General features: G+C 40.2%; 2 protein-coding genes across 6 annotated transcripts; both read right to left on the reverse strand.

Moving 5' to 3' along the window:
• Positions 1-22: 22 nt before the first annotated feature.
• Positions 23-19,484, reverse strand: LOC117370848 (bMERB domain-containing protein 1). Of its 4 annotated transcripts, XM_055224150.1 has the most exons (7): positions 18,861-19,455; positions 14,451-14,458; positions 10,355-10,466; positions 7,948-8,021; positions 1,752-1,866; positions 961-1,043; positions 566-880 (listed from the first exon to the last, which is right to left on the reverse strand). In XM_055224150.1, the coding sequence occupies exons 1-7, from the start codon at positions 19,154-19,156 to the stop codon at positions 759-761; spliced, it is 810 nt and encodes a 269-aa protein (XP_055080125.1). In that variant the 5' UTR covers positions 19,157-19,455; the 3' UTR covers positions 566-758. The 4 variants fall into 4 exon arrangements, with proteins under 4 accessions (XP_033822282.1, XP_055080125.1, XP_055080116.1 ...); XM_033966391.2 differs by lacking the exons at positions 14,451-14,458; positions 18,861-19,455 and adding an exon at positions 13,513-13,773 and having other exon boundaries at positions 23-880; positions 10,355-10,475; XM_055224141.1 differs by lacking the exons at positions 566-880; positions 961-1,043; positions 1,752-1,866; positions 7,948-8,021; positions 10,355-10,466 and adding exons at positions 17,423-17,448; positions 17,528-17,602 and having other exon boundaries at positions 14,205-17,229; positions 18,865-19,484.
• A 145-nt stretch (positions 19,485-19,629) lies between these two features.
• Positions 19,630-22,757, reverse strand: ntan1 (N-terminal asparagine amidase). Of its 2 annotated transcripts, none has more exons than XM_055224138.1 (10): positions 22,500-22,749; positions 22,003-22,105; positions 21,826-21,891; positions 21,642-21,750; positions 21,491-21,564; positions 21,374-21,427; positions 21,242-21,295; positions 21,076-21,122; positions 20,878-20,991; positions 19,630-20,784 (listed from the first exon to the last, which is right to left on the reverse strand). In XM_055224138.1, the coding sequence occupies exons 1-10, from the start codon at positions 22,578-22,580 to the stop codon at positions 20,614-20,616; spliced, it is 873 nt and encodes a 290-aa protein (XP_055080113.1). In that variant the 5' UTR covers positions 22,581-22,749; the 3' UTR covers positions 19,630-20,613. The 2 variants fall into 2 exon arrangements, with proteins under 2 accessions (XP_055080113.1, XP_033822260.1); XM_033966369.2 differs by having other exon boundaries at positions 20,250-20,784; positions 21,076-21,173; positions 22,500-22,757.
• Between the last annotated feature and the right edge of the window lie 84 nt (positions 22,758-22,841).

The raw sequence follows: 22,841 nt of genomic DNA on the forward strand, positions 1-22,841 counted from the left end.
ACATAGTTCCTTCTTGAAAGATGCTCTTTATTTAAACATATATGTACAGGTATTTCAGCTTATTCTCTGCATATAGTTAAACAATCACACTCAAAGTCACTACCACTACAGAAAGCTACTTCATTAGAAGAAAGTGACAGCAACACCTGCCGCCATATGAGCTACTGGTCCTAGATACACTCGAAACATGTACGTACACTGAAGGCATTTACAAGAAGTGCATTCATTTCTCAATAGGTGATCATTAAAATGCAGAACAAATGTAATGCATTGTGGATTACTCATTGTATACATCAACCTCTATGCAAATACTGAAGGCATGGCGATATACATTTTACATCGCACATAACAGTGCATTATATTCTGGTGTTAAGCAAAGAACAAATGATATAGGCCAAATAGTAACACTTAAGAAATGTGACATAAAAATCTTTAAGAGTCCATGTCTTGGATAAGTTGCAGTTTGAACACTTTTTTTTTACTCAAGTTTTTAATCTCATGGATAGTAAATACTAGATATGCCTCAAATACCAAATCATTACCAAATGTTTAATTCCATTGAAGTTCATTTAAGGAAACTGGTCAAATTAAGCTTGTGCTTGTATTAGTTCATGGGCATCTATACATTTATATGATCTCATAAACTAAGGATGTTTTGTACCACACATGCAGTATTATCAAAACTGTGTGTGGTTGAATTGAGCATAGATACTGGAGGTCTCTGGTAGTGTAGAGGGCTGCAGTTGCCATGTGTCCTATTACATGATGGCACACTGGGTCGCTCCGCAGCAGTCCTTGATAATGGCCGCTCCAGACTTTGTGATAGACGGTTTGTTGGGAGGCGGTTCTGGGATGAATCTCTTGGGCTTTGGGGGATCCTCTAATAAAGAAGAGGAGAAAGGTGAGCTCATACAAGCTTGTTCAAGTAATATGCTTTTGCTGTGGTTTAAGTTCACTTACTCTGTGCTGCTTTGAGTTTGTTCTCCAGCGGCATCAGCTTCAGTCTGAGAAAGTCCGCCATCTCTTTATCCTCCTCTCGCTCTCTGAAGAGACAAGATCCAAGTTCAATTGTGAGTACTTGCACTAGTGGAAAATTAATAAGGCACAGTGTGAAAAGTATGTATAGCATGTTTAGATTTTGAAGTGTGAATATACTAATTTGTCCCATAACTGAAAGGATGCCCAGTGTTCATAGTGTTCATATTGTGTTTTTTGGCAAGACACTTACAAAGGTGCAGAAAGGTTGCCACACCCTCTGGGGAATCAAATATGAGTGAAATATTAATTGAGTAAACCCACAACTAAACCAGTACTACAACAGGATCAAACCAAGTCTACAGTAGGACTAAATTAGACCCAACATGAAACCAGGACAAGTGTTAACTCAACCTTAGTAAGGTTTAGAAAAGACTTGGCACATGTGACATACGAACCTACAGTGTAAATTAATCATGACGACTATTGGATGCAGTGGATCCTGTTGCTTAGAAACAAAGACTTCTCTTTAGCCTGCATCTTCCTTTTTTATCACCTCTATGGTGTGGTTTATCTGTGAGTCACGCTGTATGTCAGTTTATCAGCAGGAGCAGAGGGGAACAAAGCAAGTCTCATCAGTCCCACACCCTCGCCCCCTGCCTCCACTACAAATACAAACCCACACTGTAAGCCAACTTGCCTTGTCTTACTCTAATGAGGGTCTGTTCTGCTGTTTTCTTACCCACATTTTAGATGTGTGTTGTTTTTATCTGTACCTTAGTCTCTCCACCTCCGCATCGTCCACCAGGAAGTCCCTCTTCTGAACCAGTTTATGGATCTTCAGGATCAGCTCCTCTTCCCGCTGCCGATGCTTCTTGGTTTTCTCTTTCTCTGCAGCAAGTGTGGTAAAGAAGAAATGTGAACATATGAAAGATTAAATGATAAAACAAAAACATGATAATGGTTAAAACGTGACCCAAGACCCAAAAAAACACTTGTCTTGGTTCAGTCCTGTTTGGCCCGTCTTTTGTATTGATGTAGACCTTGTTTAGTTCTCTTCTAGACCTGGTTTAGTTCTGGTTTTGATGCCTTTTTCTCAACAATAACTGTTTATTGTTTGGCAAAATGTGGATGCTACTGAACTGAGCTGTACATGCATCAAATAAAATGATCTAGCCAATAAAGGTGTGAACAATTTGACAAAGTTAATAGGTACATTTTGCTGTATATTTGAGTGCGGTTCTGATAATGAACTAAAAAGCTGCAGGTGTATCATAGTGCAGTATTTAAGTGTTCAGCAAGGGACATTTCCTTGAGTTGAATTAAATGTTTTTGCTGTAGGCTTTGGCTAATATGACAGAAGGATTTCTATTTGAGTAATTCTTCATCTTGAACTCTCTTTTAAACTCTGCCTCATGCATAATTCAATGCATCTAAGCCACTGACTTCATTATGTTTATACTTTAAAGCTCTTTTCGTTTCATTGCACAAAGATCTTAGTATCAGCATAATGTAGTCCACTTCTAGAGAGAGAGAAAGAGAGAGAGAGAGAGAGAGAGCAAGATAGGTGGATCATGTACTATCTGAAAGTCATAGATGTGAATGCAGCACTGAGAGTGATCCCTACCTCTGCTATCACAGAAACCAATGAGCTGATAGACACTTCAGCAGCAGTGAGTCTAGAGATGCTTGGCTATAAGGGCAACCTTAGGAGTCATGAGAAACAATACCCACCTGTGGTTAGAGGCTAAAGTCAAGGCAGCACGGAGAGAAGTGAGCCAACTGTCAGAGGCCCAGAGAGGGGCAATGAAAAAACAAGTACCCAAGAGGTATAGCCAGATGCGCATACCTGAAGCTGCCAAACAAAGGCTCTAAGCTTTGGCCAGCCACCTAAAGAGGTACACATAAATCTGGCAAACAAACCTTCTGTTCGCAACACAACATGCGAAAGTGTACGCTCAATGGCGGAGTAATAAAACCAGAGGAGACCTGCCAAGGCTGGAAACTGAACAGTACTGGAAAGGTATATGGGAGAAGGAGGCATCACATAACAATTATATACAGTGGCTGGTGGCTCTGATAGAACACCACAGCTACCTCCCTGAACAGAATCCAGTCAGCACATCACAGTGGAAGACATCAGGGAAAGAGTCTCAGGTATGAAAAACTGGGCTGCACCAGGCCCTGACATGATTCACGCCTACTGGCTAAAGAAACTCACTGCTCTCCATGAGCGGGACTCACCCTGAATGGCTAACCGAAGACCGTACAATCCTCATCCAGAAGAATCCTTCAAAGGGTACAGTCCACAACATGGTCAGGCATCATCGCGGCTAAGATAAGTGGGCACATGGATCAATACATGAGCACAGCACAGAAGGGCATTGGCAAAGATACCAGGGGAGCCAAAGACCAGCTCCTGGTAGACAGAACAGGCGCCTGAGACTTCACAACCTGTAAAACCAACCTGTGCACTGCCTGGATTAATTACAAGAAAACCTACGACTCAATGCTACACACATGGATCACTGAATGCCTGTAGCTGTACAACATCATCTACGAGCCTTCATTTCAAACTTGATGAGATTGTGGAAAACTACCATTGAGGCCAATGGCAAACCACTTGCACGCGTAACCATATATGCCATATGTGGCATATACCAAGGAGATGCACTGTCCCCACTGCTGTTCTGCATAGGTCTGAACCTCCTCTGCTAAATCATCAACAACACTGGCTATGGATACCGACTCGGGAATGGGGCCACCATCAGTCACCTCCTCTACATGGATGACATCAAGCTGTACGCTAAGAATGAGCAAGACATCGACTCACTGATCTACATCACCAGGATCTACAGCACTGACAATGGAATGTCATTCTGGCTTGAGAAGTGTAGCCGGATGGTGACAAAGAGAGTGAACAATAGCAGACACTGAGGACAGTTACAAGTACTTTGGTATCCCACAAACAAATGGCAATCTTGAAGAGGAAAAAAGGAAAGCAGCCACAACAACAACAAACTTTATTTATAAAATGCTTTTCATACAAGAAAAATGTAACACAAAGTGCTTTACAGTGCATTAAAATCAGTCCCACCCACCAAACCCACCCAACCACCCCATAGCCAAACAACCCAACCCCAACACATCAATAAACACAACCAGTCAACCCCCCCACCCCAACGCACACATCCCACCCCCCACCCCAACACATGTTAAAATAACTTTGGTTTCATTAAAATAAGTTTAAATGCCATAGGCTGGATAAAGATGAACCAGATGAGAGAGCGCCACCAGAGGAACCATCTGCACCAGGAGCAGAGTCACCCACAGCCACAGGACACCAGCCCAGGGCCCAGAGAAGAGATGAGGTCAAGACCAAACCTCCAGGGCCCACGAGCCAGGGCCCAGCAGCCACAGCCAGCCACAGCTCCTGGTGCAGAGGAAACACTGGCAAATCTAAAATTATTAAAAGAAATAAAATAAATCAAAGCTTAAACAAGTAAATAAGACATAAGTAAAACATGGATATCAACATACACTAGCCAGCCTGAATAAATAGAGAAGTAAGCTAAAGTGATAAATACTAATCAAAAGCTATGCTAAAAAGATGGGTCTTGAGCCTGCTTTTAAAAACCTGAATGTTCTCTGCGGCCCTGAGGTCTTCCGGCAGACTGTTCAATAGACGGGGGCCATAAAACTGGAAAGAGGCCTCTCCATGAGTGTGTGTCCTGACTTTGGGGATGAATAGGAGCCTGCTGCCGGAAGAGCGCAGGGGCCGCGAGAGTTCATAGGATAAAAGCAGTTCTGTAAGATAAGAAGGCCCAAGACCATTAAGACATTTAAAAACCAGTAAAAGAACTTTAAAATCGATCCTGAAACACACAGGGAGCCAATGCAGGGATTCTAAAACCAGTGTAATGTGGTCCCCCTGGTCTTAGTCAGGACACGTGCTGCTGAATTTTGGCCAAATAACTCAAACAAGTAAGGCAAGTCCTAAGGAGTCAGCTCAATGATAATAATAATAATAATGCCTTACACTGTAATGCGCTTTACAGGCTTGTCAAAGCCTCTCAAAGCGCTACACTATAGTCATTATTCATTCATTTCCACACTTGGTGATGGTAAGCTACTATTGTAGCCACAGCTGCCCTGGGGAGACTGACGGAAGCGAGGCTGCCAATCTGCGCCATCGGCCCCTCCGACCACCACCTATCATTCACGCACACACCACTTTCATACTAGGCAATGTGGGTGAAGTGTCTTGCCTAAGGACACAACGACAGAACTTGGTCCGAGCGGGACTCCATCCTCCGACCTTCGGGTTGGGGGACCAACACTCTAACCACTGAGCCACTGTCGCCCCAATGGCAAGAACAAGACCCAGGCAATAAACAGCTACGCCCTGCCAGTAATCAGATATCCAGCAGGAATCATAAGCTGGCCAAAGGAGGAGATACAGACCACAGATGTTAAGATTCGGAAGCTCCTGACCAAATCTAGCACCCTGAGACTGTACGCGAGCCAGAAGGAGACCAAGGACTAGTGAGTGTGCAAGCCATTGTCCAAGATGAAACATCCAAAATCCATAAGTACATCAAGGACAAGGTCCCAACAGATGACATGCTCAGCAAATGTCTCAAACAGTGGAGCACAGAGGAAGAGATGCTGGAGTAACATCATGGAAGGACGAGCCCCTGCATGGGATGTACCACCGGAACATAACTGAAGTGGCTGATATCAAGAAATCCTGCCAATGGCTTGAGAGAGCTGGTCTGAAGGACAGCACAGAGGCACTCATCCTGGCTGCACAGGAGCAGGTCTTGAGTACGAGAGCAATAGAGGCCCAGATCTACCATACCAGATAAGACCCAGGCTGTGCAAAGAGCCCCTGAGACAATCCAGCACATAAGTGCAGGATGTGAGATGCTGCAGGGAAAGCATACATGGAGTAGCATGTGCAAGGGGCAAACAAAGTGTACAGAAACATCTGTGCAGAGTACAGACTGGAGACCCCAAGGTCAAGGTGGGAAACACCTCCAAAGGTAGTGGAGAATGATCAAGCCAAGATCCTGTGGGACTTCCAGATACAGACTGACAGAATGGTGATGGCGAACCAACTGGACATTATGGTGGTGCATCAAGAACAGAGAAAAGCTGTTGTGGTGAACATTGCAGTACCAAGTGGTGGGAATATCAGGAAAAAGGAATATGAGAAACTAGAGAAATACCAGGGGCTCAAAGAAGAGCTGGAGAAGGCCTGGAAGGTGAAGGCATCAGTGGTGCCCGTGGTCATCGTAGCACTCGGGTAACTACTCGGGTCATCCCAGGAAAAACATCAGATATCTCAGTCCAGAAAAGTACTAGAAACAGCAAAGGGACTGTGCAGAACCCTCAAGCTCCCAGGACTCGAGCGTGGAAAAAGGGGATGAGACCAGCCGTAGAGGGTGAGGATGAGATTTAATAAAATGCAAACATTAGACTGTTTATCACTGTCTATATTCAGGGTGCTATACTTTTTTCCTCCTACAGAAATAAGCGGAACAGTGAAATCCTACCGCTAGGGGCCTGGGACAATCTATCCAGGGTGTCTCATGTAAATCTCAATGTCAAAAACCTGGGAAGGTCCTACTGTAAGGTAATATGCATTTTAATATTAACTCTTACAGATCCAAAAGAATGAGTGTGAGTATAGAACTATAAGATTAGATTATATGTACCAATATGCCAAACTTCATATACTATCTGTTTTAGTATTTATTATTATTTTTATATACATTGTGACATAAAATGGCAATGCAAAAAAACAAAAACTGAATGCTGATGTTAAAATAAAAAAAATAAAAAAAAAATAGAGGTAATATTAGCAATGGCCAATTTTGGCTCTGTAGTTTGGTCATCAATGATTTAACTTGGACATTAGCACACTGTATTACACTTTGGATCATACACTTTTTAATTTTGTTTTAAGTCGTTCTGCATTTGATCATAAGGTGAAGGGTAGGCTCGCTATTAAGGCAACGTTTGGCTCTTGGCAGTTAATTTAAAATGTAATCGAAATAAATGCTTATTACTGCTAATCATAATGACTCCTCCTGTGGCAGTTATTATTTATAGAAGAGCGTTGTCATAGTCTGTAATTCCTGAAGTGAAATGTGCAATGCCGTTATATTTTAGTTTTAGATGGTGTATATAATGAACAAACCATAAAATCATGATCTTTTCTTTGTTTTCCTAAATATCCCACCAAAAAGAATATGTCTTTAACCAATGTGTGTTTTTCCTTGATATATATATTTTAGTTATCAGATTTTTGTGATTTCATTTGATGATGTATAGCCTATATTCTTTCTGGGTCATGTGCCACTAAAAACTCCAGATTAAATACTCATTGTTGTCATGTTGCTAAAAATAGTTATATAATGCAATGAAATGTTCCTATTTGAAGTTCAGAGTTCATATCCAAAAACAGCTGACATGTCCTTGCTCACAACTGCCACCCGTCCCTGTACAGTACAAACATGGATATACATTGACAGGGGGGTGGGTGACTGTGTGTTACTATGTGATCAATGTGACTTGTATGACGAAATGACGACAGCCACACGAGCATATAGCGCTGCAATAGCACACTGTAAAAACACTATGTTCCTTATTAAAGCAGTGTAGTTAACATCATTTTTCACAGCCACCTAAAACGTGTAGCCAATACAGTCATGCAGAAAACTACTGCACAAATAAATCAAGACATAACAAAGACTTTGGATCAATGGTGCGTGTGGTTTAGAGCAACAGCCTGTATAAATCTGTACTAAAGCAGCATTTTCCAGTGAGACAGACACAGACAAAAGCCAAACATCTATTTTTAGTACTGCCTGAGCCATGGGCCAGTTTTGAAGGACGTCTCTAGCTCTCTTTCTCTTTACTTATCATTTGCTAAAAGTGTGTACTTGTATGTATATGTTTGCTTACCTGGTACGGCCACTATCTGCCTCAGCTCCTGCTTCAGACTCATGATGTCTTTGCAAAGCTGAATGTCATCCATCCTTGAAACACAAGCAAAAAAATCAACAAAGGCCTTAGTTGCATTAAAGAACAGAAAATGCTTTTAGCTTATGTCAGTTCTGATACAATGTTACCTGATTTTGCAAGATTGGAGGCTATCTTACACTACTGACCTCAAAAAAGGGCATTAGAAGAAATTTGTATTTATGCAATTACTATGTATAACTTTAAATTTTATTACAAAGGAACTAATTTGCAGTTTTGTGATTTTACAGTTGCCAGATCTTTTGACACATAAGAAATTGATCACACAAAGAAAGCTTATATATTGTTCATGGTCAGCTTGTTTTATTGCACAAAAGCCTAATTGGGGCTGCTCCAGACAAAATATTAGATATCAACAGTCAGGCTCTAACTGGATGAATCATGTGACATTTTTAATTATCATGGGATATGAGAAAACTGTCAGAGGATGTCAAAACAATTAGGAAAGTCATGAGTGGAACTTAAGTGTTATTTTAAAAGCTACACTAAGCACACTCTAAAAGATTATGAATAAATGTATTAAAAAGGCTTTTTTTTTCAATTATCATAAATAATTTGGATAGAGAACAAAAACATGAATATTTAAAGTCAACATTTCCTTTACTTTACCCCCGATCACTTCTGTCAGTTTCTTATTATATACCATTGTAAGATTGTTTTTCCCCTGTCAATATTAATCCTATATTTGCAAAACATCTCATACCCACTGACATTTCCATCAAATCTCATCAGAACCACCAGATTCCCTCGTAATGGATCTAAATGACAAATATATTGAGGACACACTAACCTCACAGGCAAACCTAACAATCAATGCATATGAGTTTATTTTTAAGAGATTAATCAATACTTCATTTAATCTGCTATCTGTTCTATCTGAAGACGCAGAGATAACGCTGTGCCCTGACCATGAGTCTCCTTCTGCCACGAGCTCAGATAAAAAACACATTGTAAATCAATCTGTCCCACTCGCTCCAATCTCCCACAGCCCTGACATGTAACCTCCTGCTCCATTACACTCTTCATCTCCTTTTCCTCTTTTTCCCTCTCTCTCTCTCTTTACAACCCTCTCCTCCTCCTCCCTCTCCTTACTCTCTCTCTCCCTCTACTCCTCTACCTCTTCTCCTCTCCCCCTAACTTCCCCTTTCTTCCTCTCTCTGCTCCCTCCTTTCTCTTTCCTCTCTCTCCCCCATCTCTTTCTGTACCTCTCTTTCTCTCTCATTTCGCCCTCTCTCCCTTCTTGCCCCCCTCCTGTTGCTCTCTTCTACCCCACTCTTCTCTTTCCTTCGTCTTACCCCCTCTCTTTTCTTCCATTGCCCATTTCTTTCTCCTCCTCCTCCTCTCCCCCTTCTCTCTCTCATCCTTTCCTCCTTTTCCTGTCTTTCCCTCTACTTTACTCCCTGTCTCCCTTCCTCTCTTCTCTCTCTCCCCCTTCTCTCCTACATTCCTCTACCCTCATCTTCCACTCTCTTCCTCCTCTCCTGTTCCTCTGCAGAGAAGTGACAGCAAGCACAGATTTAATTCAGCCCGTGATGGATCAGGCCTGATGACTCATGCAGAGCCTCCTCCCTCCGTGACCCCTCCTTCCTCCGTGACCCGTCCTCACCACTTCACACTCCCGGTGTTTGACACTGGAGCAACAGCACATAACAATGCTCCTGACGTGGGCGTGTGAACTACCATTATTAACACGCTGCCATTACAGGTATTTTCAGTGAGTATATTTGTTAATACAGTGCTGCCCAAACTTTTCACACCAGCTCAGTCATCTCTCTCTGTGCTACACATAACCTAAAAGGCTAAATTAGTCGAAGGACCAACATGGTCATAATTTTGGTCGTATAAATGTGATAAGTTTCTTGTTTAAATTCAATCTACATTCTAAACCTGAATTTCACAGTGGCTAATATAACACATTATTTTCTCAATAAATGTGTTATTGTAAACTAGATAAACGAAAATGCACAACTTCTTAATGATATGCCAGTGAATATTACCTGTGGCCTTTACCACAGAATCACTGATGTAAAACATACAGTTAAGTAACTCCATTTTTTTGTTTCTAAAATCAAACAGCCCATATCTGACAGGCACATTTCGGCATCATCGTTGCATCAGGGTGTAAACAAGTTCAGCTGAGCGGTGACTCACTCTGCTTCTATTTATAACTTTTGAATAATCTGTAAATACTGACATTTCGTGGAAAGTTGCCAGTGCCTATCAACAAATGCGTCACAGCAGAAAAGTCTTTGACAGTGATCACTGCCTTTGGACCACACCAATAATTAGAGCTGATTGCCCTGATTAGAGTGATATGGAGTGGACTTACATGAAGCGCAGTTCAGACTCCCTGCGCACCAAAACCTCCCTAAGGCGTTGGATACGAGCCATCTCCACTTCGATTTCCTCTGGAGACATTGTGCTCTCGGCCATGGACACATCTGAGTGGCCTGCGCAAAGAAGACACAATCCATGCATAAAAAATATTTAAGACACAGCCCATGCAGAATACGATGATCACTGACTGGGAAAGGATATAACAACTGATCCAGCCCTTTTTCCCTAAAATGCCTGACTGAAATGTGCACAAATTCAGACTGAATCTGTTTCTAAACCCTTGGAGTACAGACAAATGGCTGGGCTCTTTGTGAAGCTGAGACGCTCTAGTTTTGGCCTCTGCTGTCTGATCTACTCTCGTTAAGTGGGAACAAACTTTGCACAGAGGAAAATCAGATTTCAAATCCCTCCTAGATTATTTTTGGTAAATATAAGATTAGGTTTTGCTAAGTGTCTGGAGGGATTGTCCGATAGACACTAGATTGACAAAACTGAAGCATATATCAATACAAATTTGATTTAAGGACTAGTTATTATAAAAGTCTTCTGATTCTGATTCTAATTAGGTTAAAAAATGTCCAGGCAGAATTCCTATTAAAGTCTTATTCATTTTTAAATGTATTTTTATGTACAAACTGGGCCAGATTCTTCACAGTTGGTTGGTGGTTGATTTGCCTGAAAATAAGTGAGTTCCAGCTTTCCCCAGGAGCTTCACAGTTCCCTATCAACAGATGGTGGACTAAAATATTAAAAAAATAAGAAAAAGACTGTTATGAGGTTTTAAAAGAGTGTGAATGGATTTCTGCACTGAAAATCAAACATTTTATACAATAAAAAGCTGCTGGTGTAATTCTGTGATGGTTTTAAGTTTAAAGACACTGCAGCTGTTCAGGCACATGTGTTGCCATGTGAGTTTTGTTCTCACCATCACTGACTATGTGATGGCAGAGGATGCACCCATTTTAGCCCAATTAAAGCAACATGAACATTTAACACAAATTTAAGTCATAATTGATCCTACAGCATTGAGTAAATGATTAAACAGACACACACTGACTGCATCTGCTCTCAAAGTAAAAACCACAACCACTGCAGATAACTGAGGGGAGCTCTAATTGCTGTGGGCACAACCTCTGCAAATGTTGCAAGGGCCAAAACATTCATCAGATTCATGGTGCATGGTGGTGATAGGGCAAACAGTAAAACAGCATGAACAGTGTAAATAGGAAAAACAAGACTGTAATAATACTAAATTAGTCAAATAAAGTTTACTATTTCTGCTGGTGGTCTATTATGTTCAAGCACCAAACGTGCCAAGATTTACTTTGCCTTTCCTGTGGGCAGATAAAAAGAGATGATCGAATATATTGACTAGGGATGAGGTTTATGGCAAAACATTGTTAAACAGAAAAGCTCTGATTATCGATCTCTCATGATTGGCAGATTGTCACAGCGTCAAGTAACAAGTCTATATATCTTCACCACCCATCCTTTTAAGATGTCTCCTTGGTGACAAAAAAAAAAAAAACATCCCTTGGGAACCATATAGCCTAGAAAGAACATACAATTAACAACATATAGTACTGGTCTCATTTAGGTGTCAAATGTCATTTTGTCCTCATGCACTTTATTACATTAATTATTTACAATGTACAGAAATGCACCATCTAGACAAAAGGGTAACCTTGTATAGCTGACTGTCGTACTTTCCTTTATTCAATACACATACATACCTACACAGACCGGAGCACCTGACAACAACAGACACAGTCCCTTGCTGTCATTTTGAGCATAGCTTTTCTGCAGTGTCTGGCAATATTATAGCAGTATCTGTAGATTTGCAGTAACTTCAGCTGCAGTAGACCTTTACATATAAGGACAGCTGACTCACCACAGCAGACTTGAGCTGTGCAGAGGGCCCATGTGTTTATACCCATCTCATGTTGAATCAGTGACAAAACAAGAGTTGCACTTTTTCTTAGCAGCAAAGTCCGTCCCCCCCCCCCCCCCCCCCTTGATTTTACTTCAGCAAAATCTGGGCAAGCTGCATTAATCTCAATGGGCCAGTTATGGCAAAGAGCCAGCTTAGTGATGTCTGAAAAGCTCACTCTGTTATCCTCGTTTGTCTAAATTATTAGTGCAAATCTCTTGAACACTTTTCTAATTAAAAGCTCAGTAACCACCTGGGAGTTGACAAATTGCTCCTTAAATCATCCATGATTGTAAACCAGTCTTCTTCTTGTCATTCCCAATAGATTCCATTATAATTAAATGTCCAAGAATGTAACCGTGTTGCTATGATAGGGCTTGACAACTGGAGACGTCAGTATCTGTATGACAACCAATACATTGCAGAGTGACACGCTGCAGTTATGCTCCATAAACATGGAAAAGCCCCTCTCCTCCAGGCAATAATGGGAAAATGCAAAAACAACTACTGGGGTATGTGGGGTAATGGTATTGCTGTTGTTCTTTTATGTAGTTTTGTGTTTTGTGTGCTCTCAAGGAGACGGGAGTTTGTAAAAAGATCCAACGTAAAATTCATGGAAATTTCTTCCTCACATTCTGACAAGCTTTCAAATTGTAGTTATTTTGACTTCTGCACAAACATTTTCAAACCACCTGAACTTTAGCTCCTTTAGTTTAATAGGTGAGCTAAACAAAAAAAAAAAGAAAAAAAGGTGAGATTTCTGAAAATAAAAAACTTAAATATTATATTTAGTTATGCTGGAACACTTCAAAAAGTTCACTGTCCATAGCCTTCTGCAGTGTAATGTGAAGTCAGCTCCACTCAAATGCAAATGTTGCAATGTTTATACAATTTAAAGCCAAAACATTAAAAGTATAGAGGCTGAGGTCTTATGTTGCAAGTTTGAAATATGTGTCACCATTTAACTGTCTGTAGACTATTTGTACTGGTGTCGCCATTATTGTGTATTATTCAGTGTCTCATTCATTAGAGGAATTCCCTGACGCTATAGGTTGAATGTATGTGCACTGATCATAGGCCCTAAAGCTCCAAAAAAAAAAAAAAAAAACAACAGCGCCACTTCAGGGCTTTGTGATCCCAGAGCTGCGTGACTCACCGCTGCTCCTGCGCTTTCTAAAACCTGTCTACGCTCCGGGACACGTTTCCTTCATGACGCTCACCTTTGTCGGTGGTCCACGCCGTTTCCGACACGGCTCCGTAGCTCCTCAGTGCGCGCTCGGTGTCTGAAATGGATTTCTTCAGCTCCATACCGTGTCTCTAAATGTATTCCCTGTCTCGATAGGTGTGTTTTACTGTTCCAGCGGTGCTTCAGGAAAAGTCCCGTTTCACCCAGTGATAAGGCTGCGGCGACCCGCGACGCTCTGCATCTTTATCCGAGCTTTGATGTCTCTGGACGTGGTGTGGATGAAGAGATTCAGGGAGCATGCGCAGTGAGAGCACAGATGTGAGGGACTGGGAGTCACCCACTGACACGAACATGACGTAAAGACGCACAAAAAACACCACAGCAACAGAGCAATAGTTTACACATCAGAAAATAAAGCCTATGAATAACTTTAACTTTGAGATTCAACATAAAGGAAAGAGTTAGTTGGCCCTACATTGGTTTAGGCCATAGACTGTAGAGGCATAACAACATTTCAAACCAGAAAACTTTCAGAGGCCTTTAGAGGAAAAGTTCAGAAATGATTTAATTTTCAGATTTCAGAGATGACTAATGCGTCTACATGTCCTGGGACAAAAACACACATGCTACCCAAGTACAGCCTTGTAGATTTTAAATATGTGTAACCATTGTAAAGCTTTTCTAAGTTAAGCTATTGTTTTACTTAATAAATAAATAAAACATATTAACACAATTATAGCATGTTTTATTTATGAACACAAATAATTTAATGAAAACATTTCAACCATCTCACATAAAATGTACAAACTGTATTTTTGACTGGACCCTGTCAAGATTAACCACCAGTAAAAATCATAACATTTTTCATATGACCTTACACAATTACATTTCACATATAAATACTCTTATTTACGAGTTAAGTGATAAAATAAATGTTCACACTGTACCATATATTATCTATTATATAAACACAATCCACTCTGTTTGCATATATATTATATCAAATATGTTAACAAGTACATTAATATACAAAATATATTATCTTATTGGCTTTGTGCGTGTTTGTAAATCCACTCATCTCTACCAGTGTTCAGGCACAGTTTAAGGAAAGCACCTTTTCATTTAGAGAAAGCATTAGCTCTAACCCTTGGACTTTCACTTTACTATAGTTCTGACTGCAACCAGAACCCATCTGGCTTCTTCCATGTCTGCCATTTATGGATCTAGGCCTGTCACAATATTTACCGTAAATTTCGGACTACAGAGCGCACCTGATTAAAAGCCGCACCAGCCAAATTTGAAGAGAAAATCAATTTTGTACATATATAAGCCGCACCTGAATAAAAGCCGCAGGTTTTCATATTGTAACATGAGATATTTACACAGAAAGACGGTGCACCGACACGCTTTTTTTTAAACTGTGCCTGAAAATTGGCACCAACACGACAACAACACGGGATGAACACATCTGCAGGTTTAGAAAATAAAACTGCACCAAAACGGAAAATCTGCTTTTATTTCCTCTGAAAACTTTTGTCGTCTTTTACATTGACCAAGTTGGATTCATTGATGTCGAGCTTACGTGCAGTGGCTCTATTTCAGGAGTCTGCAACCCGCGGCTCCGGAGCCGTATGCGCCTCTTTCAGCCTTATACTGCGGCTCTGCGTGGCTGAAGTGTATTTTATTTGTGTTAGCTCTTTTTTGTTGTAGTTTAAATTGGAAGATTATTATGATCTTAAAATAAAATTATATTTTCTTATTTTTCGTTGCTCAAAATAAGCGTCACACTCGGAACAATGTTCAAAACAAACACCGCTCACGTCTCACAGACACAGACACAGACACAGCTCACTGTCCTGCGTAAAGAGCCCTGATTTTCAGACGTTGTGCGCACAGGGGTCAGGAGCAACTTTGGCCCGTCCCTAATGACACACTAATAAGCTCGTCCATAGATGTATCATGAAAATCCTGCTGGAAATCGCCACAGAAATCTATTTGATGTAGTAGCAAGTTTATTATCTGCTCTTGTCTCCGCGGTGACGTTTCACATATAACACATCAGACATGTCGCACAAAAGTAGAGCCACAAGCGAGTGAAAATGAGCCAAAACAAAAGTCTTTGGAGAGCTTTTAACAAAGGGGAAAAGGACAACTGAGGAGCCAGAAGAGGAGACTACACCTCCAAGAAAAAGAAAGATAAATTTAACAGACAATGCCTACTTAAAACCTGGGTTTGTCGCTGCAGGTGACTCACGCGCACAGTCCGCTCTACGTAACATACGGGAAAAGCAAATAAGGCAATGAAACCTTCAAAACTGCTTTGGCACATGGAGAATAAGCACCTGGGATTAAACGATACGCCTTTAGAGTTTTTGAAAGAAACTGCGGAGCAGAGTAGACATAATCACATAATCAGCGCAGGGCTCCCTCTGATGCAGCGGTTTGGTGAGTTGTATTTTTTTAATGCACTTAAGTTGTTTTTGCCATATTTATCTGCCACGTGTAGAAGGCTTGTCCGTGAAAATAAAACCCAGGGGCCGTTATCCAGTAAAAAATCCATAAATAAGCCGCACTGCTGTACAAGCCGCAGGGTTCAAAGCGTGGAAAAAAAGTAGCGGCTTATAATCCGAAATTTACGGTACTACTACTTACTACTATTACGATAAGATTTGAGCTGTGCAGGGTTGAATAAGTAAATTATGTGGTTAATTATTGCTTAATTCTGCTATTTATTTGTTGCAGCTCAGGCCTCTAAATTATACTGTCTATTTAAAAAATGATTCACTGGGATTATCCTGTTTTATTTTTATTGTATCAGAGGCATAAAGTACTTTGACTATGAATGGTTATTGTTCTATTTCTCTGTAATCTCTGTAATAAATGGTACTTCAAATGTTGTTATTGTGACAGGCCTACATGGCCCCATTGTAGACTTTGTACTTTGACTTGACATAATGCAGCCATGTTGCCACACAGGAATGATCTGGCAGATTCTGGCCTATGCTTTCTGATTTTTGAAGCAATTCGGTATCAACTTTATGATATTTTCATAAAAAGAATTAAGAAAAATACAAAAAAGTTTAACCTAAGCATTGACATTAGTCCACTGGTCCAGTACACATCACTATATTTATTCAACCACACTGCAAAATCTGAAGAAAGGCAATAGATATCCTTGCTGCCTTCTCCTCAATTACAAGCCAATAGAATGTAATGATGTCTTCTGAAGCCCAGCAACAAGTTTGATATGGTCAACCTTCTATGATCTCATAGCAGCATTTGTTGCAAGTTTTTTTTTTTCTTTGACACATAGCAAAGAAAACAACAACAACAAAAAAAAAACACCAAGAATAACCACAAAGTACAGATCAGACTAGTGTTGTTGCAATAACTGTTTCTTGTAAAACTGAGTGAAACTGGGATTTTAGGTGGTTTAGGTGAACTGACCCAGTGGAAGCACCTTCATTTATTTAGCGTAAGTCACTTCTTATACAACATGTGTCTTGTAACGTGACAATCATTCTTTAGTTGGTTTGGCTGGTTGTTTCTTCTCTGCAGAAGCACTGACCTTCTTAGAGTCCTCTTGGTCCTGGCTTGTTCTATCTTTTGTGGGGAACATCCATGAAATAGCTGCAGCTGCAGTGCCATCACCACTTTGCCGTGAGAAACACAAGAAAGTCGCCCAAACAAATGCACAGCAGCCGGTAAATGTAGTTCGCACATACAGAGGTACCAGAGCAAAGTTCAGGAACTGGAAAAGACAATATTTCAAGAATGAACTTGTACAAGTCAAATCTTCCAATGATTTCAGCAATAATGATGTTGACTCAATGTTCAAATACGATCCTTTTATTTAAAAATATCAAAATCTTGGTATCAAAAACTACTATGATATGACCCCACATTAAGCCCATAATGTAGGTTATGTTGTAAGAGCAGTTTACCTGCACAAAAGGCCAGTACATCAGTCCTGTCTGAAAGATAAAAACAATGTTTACACTTACCAAATAAACATGATTATTAACTTATTATACTGTATTATAAATCACTTGCCTTGTATGTATTTAGAAATTTTTCTCTCCAGTCCTGTGTTATGTCTTCTTTACCCTCTAAAAAACTCACACCTGCAATAAATGGGAAATATTCAGATTAGAAATAATGAATGTTAAATTAATTTCAACCATCGCATTTGTTAAAAGCATCAAACGTGAAGTATTTTTAATAATATGAACTTATTTTATATTAAACTAAAGTATAACACTGACTCTGGTGTCTTGTGGCATTGGAAGTGGCCCATGTGGTTGGAAATGTAGTGGGGTTGTCTGTTTTCCCTTGCTGCCCTTGAAAGCACCCCTGTGGGCTCCTTGTTTTGTCCCCCTAGTTAGAGGATATTTAAGTCACCTGCTCCCAACATGGCAGTCTCTTTGCTGTTGCTGCACTGTCTGCCTCATTGCAAGTGGTCCTGTTCTGTGCTGCTGTTGGTCTGTGGGAGTCAAACCCTGGGTACATCTGTTAAAGAGGGCTGGTTAAGTTCCTGGTTGTCAAGGGTGGCTAAACCTGCTGCTGTTTTGCCGCCCCCCCCTCCTCTTTCATGTGATTTGGTGCACTGGGATCATAAGATTAGTGTCTGCACTTTTCATTTGCTGTGCTGCTGTGTCCACTGAGGTGTGTATGTGGTAGCACCTCTGGCTGCACCCTCATCTGCTCACCTTAGGTGGCTCCAATGGGCTTATTGTTTTGTTTTGGTTTCTTTGGGGTTTTTTTTGCCAATTTTAAACTGTGCTATTTTTTTTAATTCTTAAGCCTATTTTAGACAGTAATTAAATTTTTAGCTTTTTTTTTTTTTTTTTTTAACTTAAATTGTGTTATAATAAACATACTTTCCTAGATTTTGTCGTTGTCACATTTTTATTTCAGCTGCATCCAAAGGTCTTCATTTCGACTTTAAAACATTTTAAATAAAATATTTTTTTTTTTATTGTTTTTCACGTCATCGTTTTAATTCAAAACTTTACCTGTGTGTCTTTTAATGTGTCAATTTGATTGTGACCCCTGAGTCTTATACCCTCAAAATTGCCCTCTGATGCCACAGAGACATAATTTGATGATCAAATATATTTGCTGCCACTAAATTCAATGAATTTCACTGTCTCAAACTATGTTACAGTACTGGTAGAACGAAGGTACACACGTCCTCCTCACCATTTTATTTTTGTCACGTGATTGTATTGGTCCGCTACATTATCCTTTAAATACCTTTCATGTGACACCTGACCTGCAATAATCAATGTGAAAGATCTGCACGTGCGCTCTGCGTGCCTATGCTCACGTTACAGATTGACCCGCGCGTGAGTTCGCTCTGACAGGGGAGCTGTCCCGCACTGACCTGTGTAGAAGACGCTGGTAGCGAGTGGCGCTGCTGTGGTCTGGTCCAGGACTAGTTTACGCAGCACCATCCCGGCGGAGTTTCCGGGGAACGTGCGCTCCAAAAACCGCATCCAGAAGAAGTTGAAGTTGCCATGGAAACTGAAGGCTACTATGGCGACGTTCCGCGTTTGGGTCCAATTGATTTCGTCGCTCCGTGAAAGGCACTGGTGCACGAAGTCTCCCCCGGCGAACAGGCACCCGTACAGGGTGACATTTGTGACCCATGGGAAACGCCGGATAGCCTTAAACATTTTAATACCACAGTGGAAAAAAACTCAGCACGTCCAGCTCCTATTATTCCCGTTCAAGGCGATCATAACGTAATATATTCTCCGTTGACACGTTTGTCCCACAAACATTAGGCTACGGAGCGACTGTCGCCTTGTCTTTGCTCTACGCCTCCGGCTGCGAATGATCTCGAATGAGGTGCTTCGCTGCAATGTATGAACATGGCAGTGGCGGAGAGGCTATTATCAAGTAGGTTATATGTTAACTCGCTGTCCAGGGCCTGCCTCTGTACTCTTGACCGGCTACTCCACTTTCCCCATGGTTGATGGTGCACCGCAATGTCTCTACAGTGAAAGGGTTGGTGGGCGGGGCCACACGAATACAGTAAACCCAAAGCTGTCATTGTTGGACACTGCAGAAGAAAACTAACCTCTAAAAGCAAATAACAAAAACTTACTTTGTATAGCGCAAATTAATTATTATTATTTTTTTATTTCATAAGCCTTCAGTATATAAAAAATCAAAACATCATAAAATACACTTGACATCCTAAGCACCAAAATCAAGATAGCTAAACTTATTATAGTTAATTTTTGTTGTTGTAATACAGCAGTAAGTCTAGTCAATAATTTAAATCACCAGTTTCAACATTTGTCATTTCACATTTTGGAAATTTCATGGCACAATATCATACCATAGGGAAAACTTACTAGTGTTAAACCCTCATCCATTATCACATTCAAGAATCTGAAAACCACCAGAGCAGCAAATATTAAACTTCAATGTTCAGTCAACTGAAAAAAGTATATTTAACAAATGACCTAAACTAAAGGCCACATAGCAACTAATACACTATTTTCATACAGGCAGACTTGATTAACGTTTTACTGATTTTTGGTAAACCTGGGTAGGTGTCCAGTGGCCCAAAAAACACACTGTCTCACTCTTGATTGGATTTTGCAATTTTTAAATCTGTAAAACTAAAGCAAAAGGTTAATGTTATTGCAAACAGTGCCAGGATGCCATATCAGTGGAAGGCACCAATGTGCCTTTCTTTGCAAGTAGTACACTCAAGATTCAAAGAGTCATTATTTGTTAATCTTTTTTTTTTTTTTTTAAGCACTTAAGTCATTCTTGGCCAAGAACATTTATTTACATACATGATCATATTCTCACATATCAGAATGGAGTTTCTCCCCTGGGCCAGCCAGAAAGTGGAAAAGAAAACATTGAAATACACATACTGGTTATGAAGTATAGGCCTTGACACAAGTGGGCATCAGATTGTACTTGAAAAGCACATCGTTGTTACCGCTATGTGTAATAACATGCAACATCTCTATTTGGTAGTAGTCTCACTAAAATAAGACACATTGGAAACATTGAACAAATACAGCAGGCAATGCAGTTCCCATGCACCATGAGCTGAGGCAACAGAGGTTTTGTGTTAAGGTTTTTGATGAAACAAAATACTGTACGTCTATGTCGGGACTGTCCTTTCCCATTCTCCTTGTTCTGTCCTGTGATAGACCTGCGGTTGTCCTGATGGAAAGAGGCTCTCTGAATTTGGGTGATCTAAAATGAACTGGATGGTTGACTTTATGTGCTGGACAAAGTGAGGTGGTTCAGCCTTCGGAGATGTTGAGAGGTACTGTGTATGAATTAAAAAAAACAAAAACATTTTTGGCATTATAGTATTTCTATATACTTACAAACAATATCCAGTACCAGTACCAACCAATACCTTTAAAATGGTGGCATCATTTTGTGCTAACCAGAAACCAATTTCCAAATTCGGAGACCACTCGCAAGGGCCAATTTTGACTAATCCCCGGCTTGAATCATATACTTCTGCCATCTACAACATAACCAAAATGTGTAATACAGCTTTTACAATTATAAAAACACCATACAAGATGCATCTAACATGCTGTTTCTCTACCTGTCCTCCAGTGAATGTTCGTGCTGAGCGCAGTTCCTCTGCAGGCCCTTTACAGGTGAATAAAGAGGGGAACACATCACCTGTTTTTACATTCATACCTGTGAAGAATCAATAATGATATATGATGAGCCCAGGTTTTCTTTGTGATACTGTGACTGGGTCTTACCTATTCCATACACTGCAGGTCTATGAGTACCATTAACAACAGTGTCATTCATTTCTGCAAAACACTTTTGTCAGTGATCATATTATTTTATATATTTATATTTAATTCATATTTTAAATTTGTCATGGTTACCAGTTATGCAACATGTTTCTAGATGAACATTTTCTTTTTGTTTATGAAATGCAGCTGCAAATATAAAACAGGTAATTATAATGGTATTGCTTGTAAGTTTGTAACATTTAAACTTACCCAAAATGTTAAGGCTTAAATTATCAGATGTCTTAGAGTCATCATTGAATCCCCCAACCAGATGAAGCTCTAGTCTAGACATGACACAGTAATAATGCACTTATATCCATGTAAATCAAACCAGTAAACTGAAGACTGAAGACTACCGTACCTGCCGTCTTTGCAGTGGTGACTGAGTGACATCACAGCTTTAATAATAAGTTGGACCTCTGCCCAAGTATTGGAGCCATCCAAGTGAGCAACACAAGCTGCTCCACTTCCTGAGAGATTGTAAAGAATTAAAAAAAAAAAAAAAAGTTATAGTATACATTGTTCATACATAATGGGGTAACAACCTGTGTGTCGGAGAGCAACTAAATGACAGGTGGTTGCATCATCTGATCCAATGACAGAAACATACTCTGTAAGAAAAGAAGAAGATGTTTTGAATAATTAAAATAAAATTTTCTTGTCCCGGAGCTTGTTCTTGGTTGGAGTTTTTTTTAGAGGTTAAGGTGTTTTGTTTTACTTACGATCTGCTGGAGTTGTTGCCGCATACTCTCTTTGCTGAACATATAAGAAACATTTTGGGTCCACATCCACAAGTGGCCTAGAGCGAAACTGTCTTGCATTTTCCTAGAAAACAAATTGAGATAATTTCATATTAATTTCATAAACTACAAGTCAACAAATGGCATCTTCTAATGCAAATCACTGAAGCTTTCAATTAAATGGAGCCAATGTCCAATACTGATACAGCCACTACTACTATTGCTGATTGAATATGCGGTAAGTGGCATAAGGCTTTCCTTTAAACCAGTAGGTCCCTTCAGCTAATCTCATCTACGAGATATGGCAATAACCATTATTTACATAGACCTACTGGGTCTATATTACTTCGTATTAAGTATGTGCATGTGTATTAACATACAGAGTCAGTCAATGAGGGTTATACTCACATTAGATTTGGAAGACAGTTAAAGTATATGAATATAAGTATATAAGTAGTGTTTAAGTATATTAGACAAACCTGTAAATGCGAGTATCTCTCATAGAGGTCTCCTGTCGAGCGTATGCGGTCAAGACCTTTATTCTGGATCAACAAAGGCATGACTTTACATTAAGTCCACTTCAGACCGTTGCTGTTCTATCTGTAAGGCTTTTAGGACACCTTCACAACTAATCTATGAAATATAGAGTGTCCATTTAACTAAAACAGCGCACCGTACCAAGGGTTTGCGCTTCCAGGAAAGCTGGCTTCTTTCCTTCCTCTGAAAACCTTGTTTTTGTTACAACGCCCCGCTGCGGCGAGGAAAAGCGAGAGCGCTTAAGTGTTATTCACTATTGTAGTTAGTAAATATTTGTGCGTAGT

This window comes from Periophthalmus magnuspinnatus, chromosome 1, assembly GCF_009829125.3.
Source record: "Periophthalmus magnuspinnatus isolate fPerMag1 chromosome 1, fPerMag1.2.pri, whole genome shotgun sequence".
Taxonomy (NCBI): domain Eukaryota; kingdom Metazoa; phylum Chordata; class Actinopteri; order Gobiiformes; family Gobiidae; genus Periophthalmus; species Periophthalmus magnuspinnatus.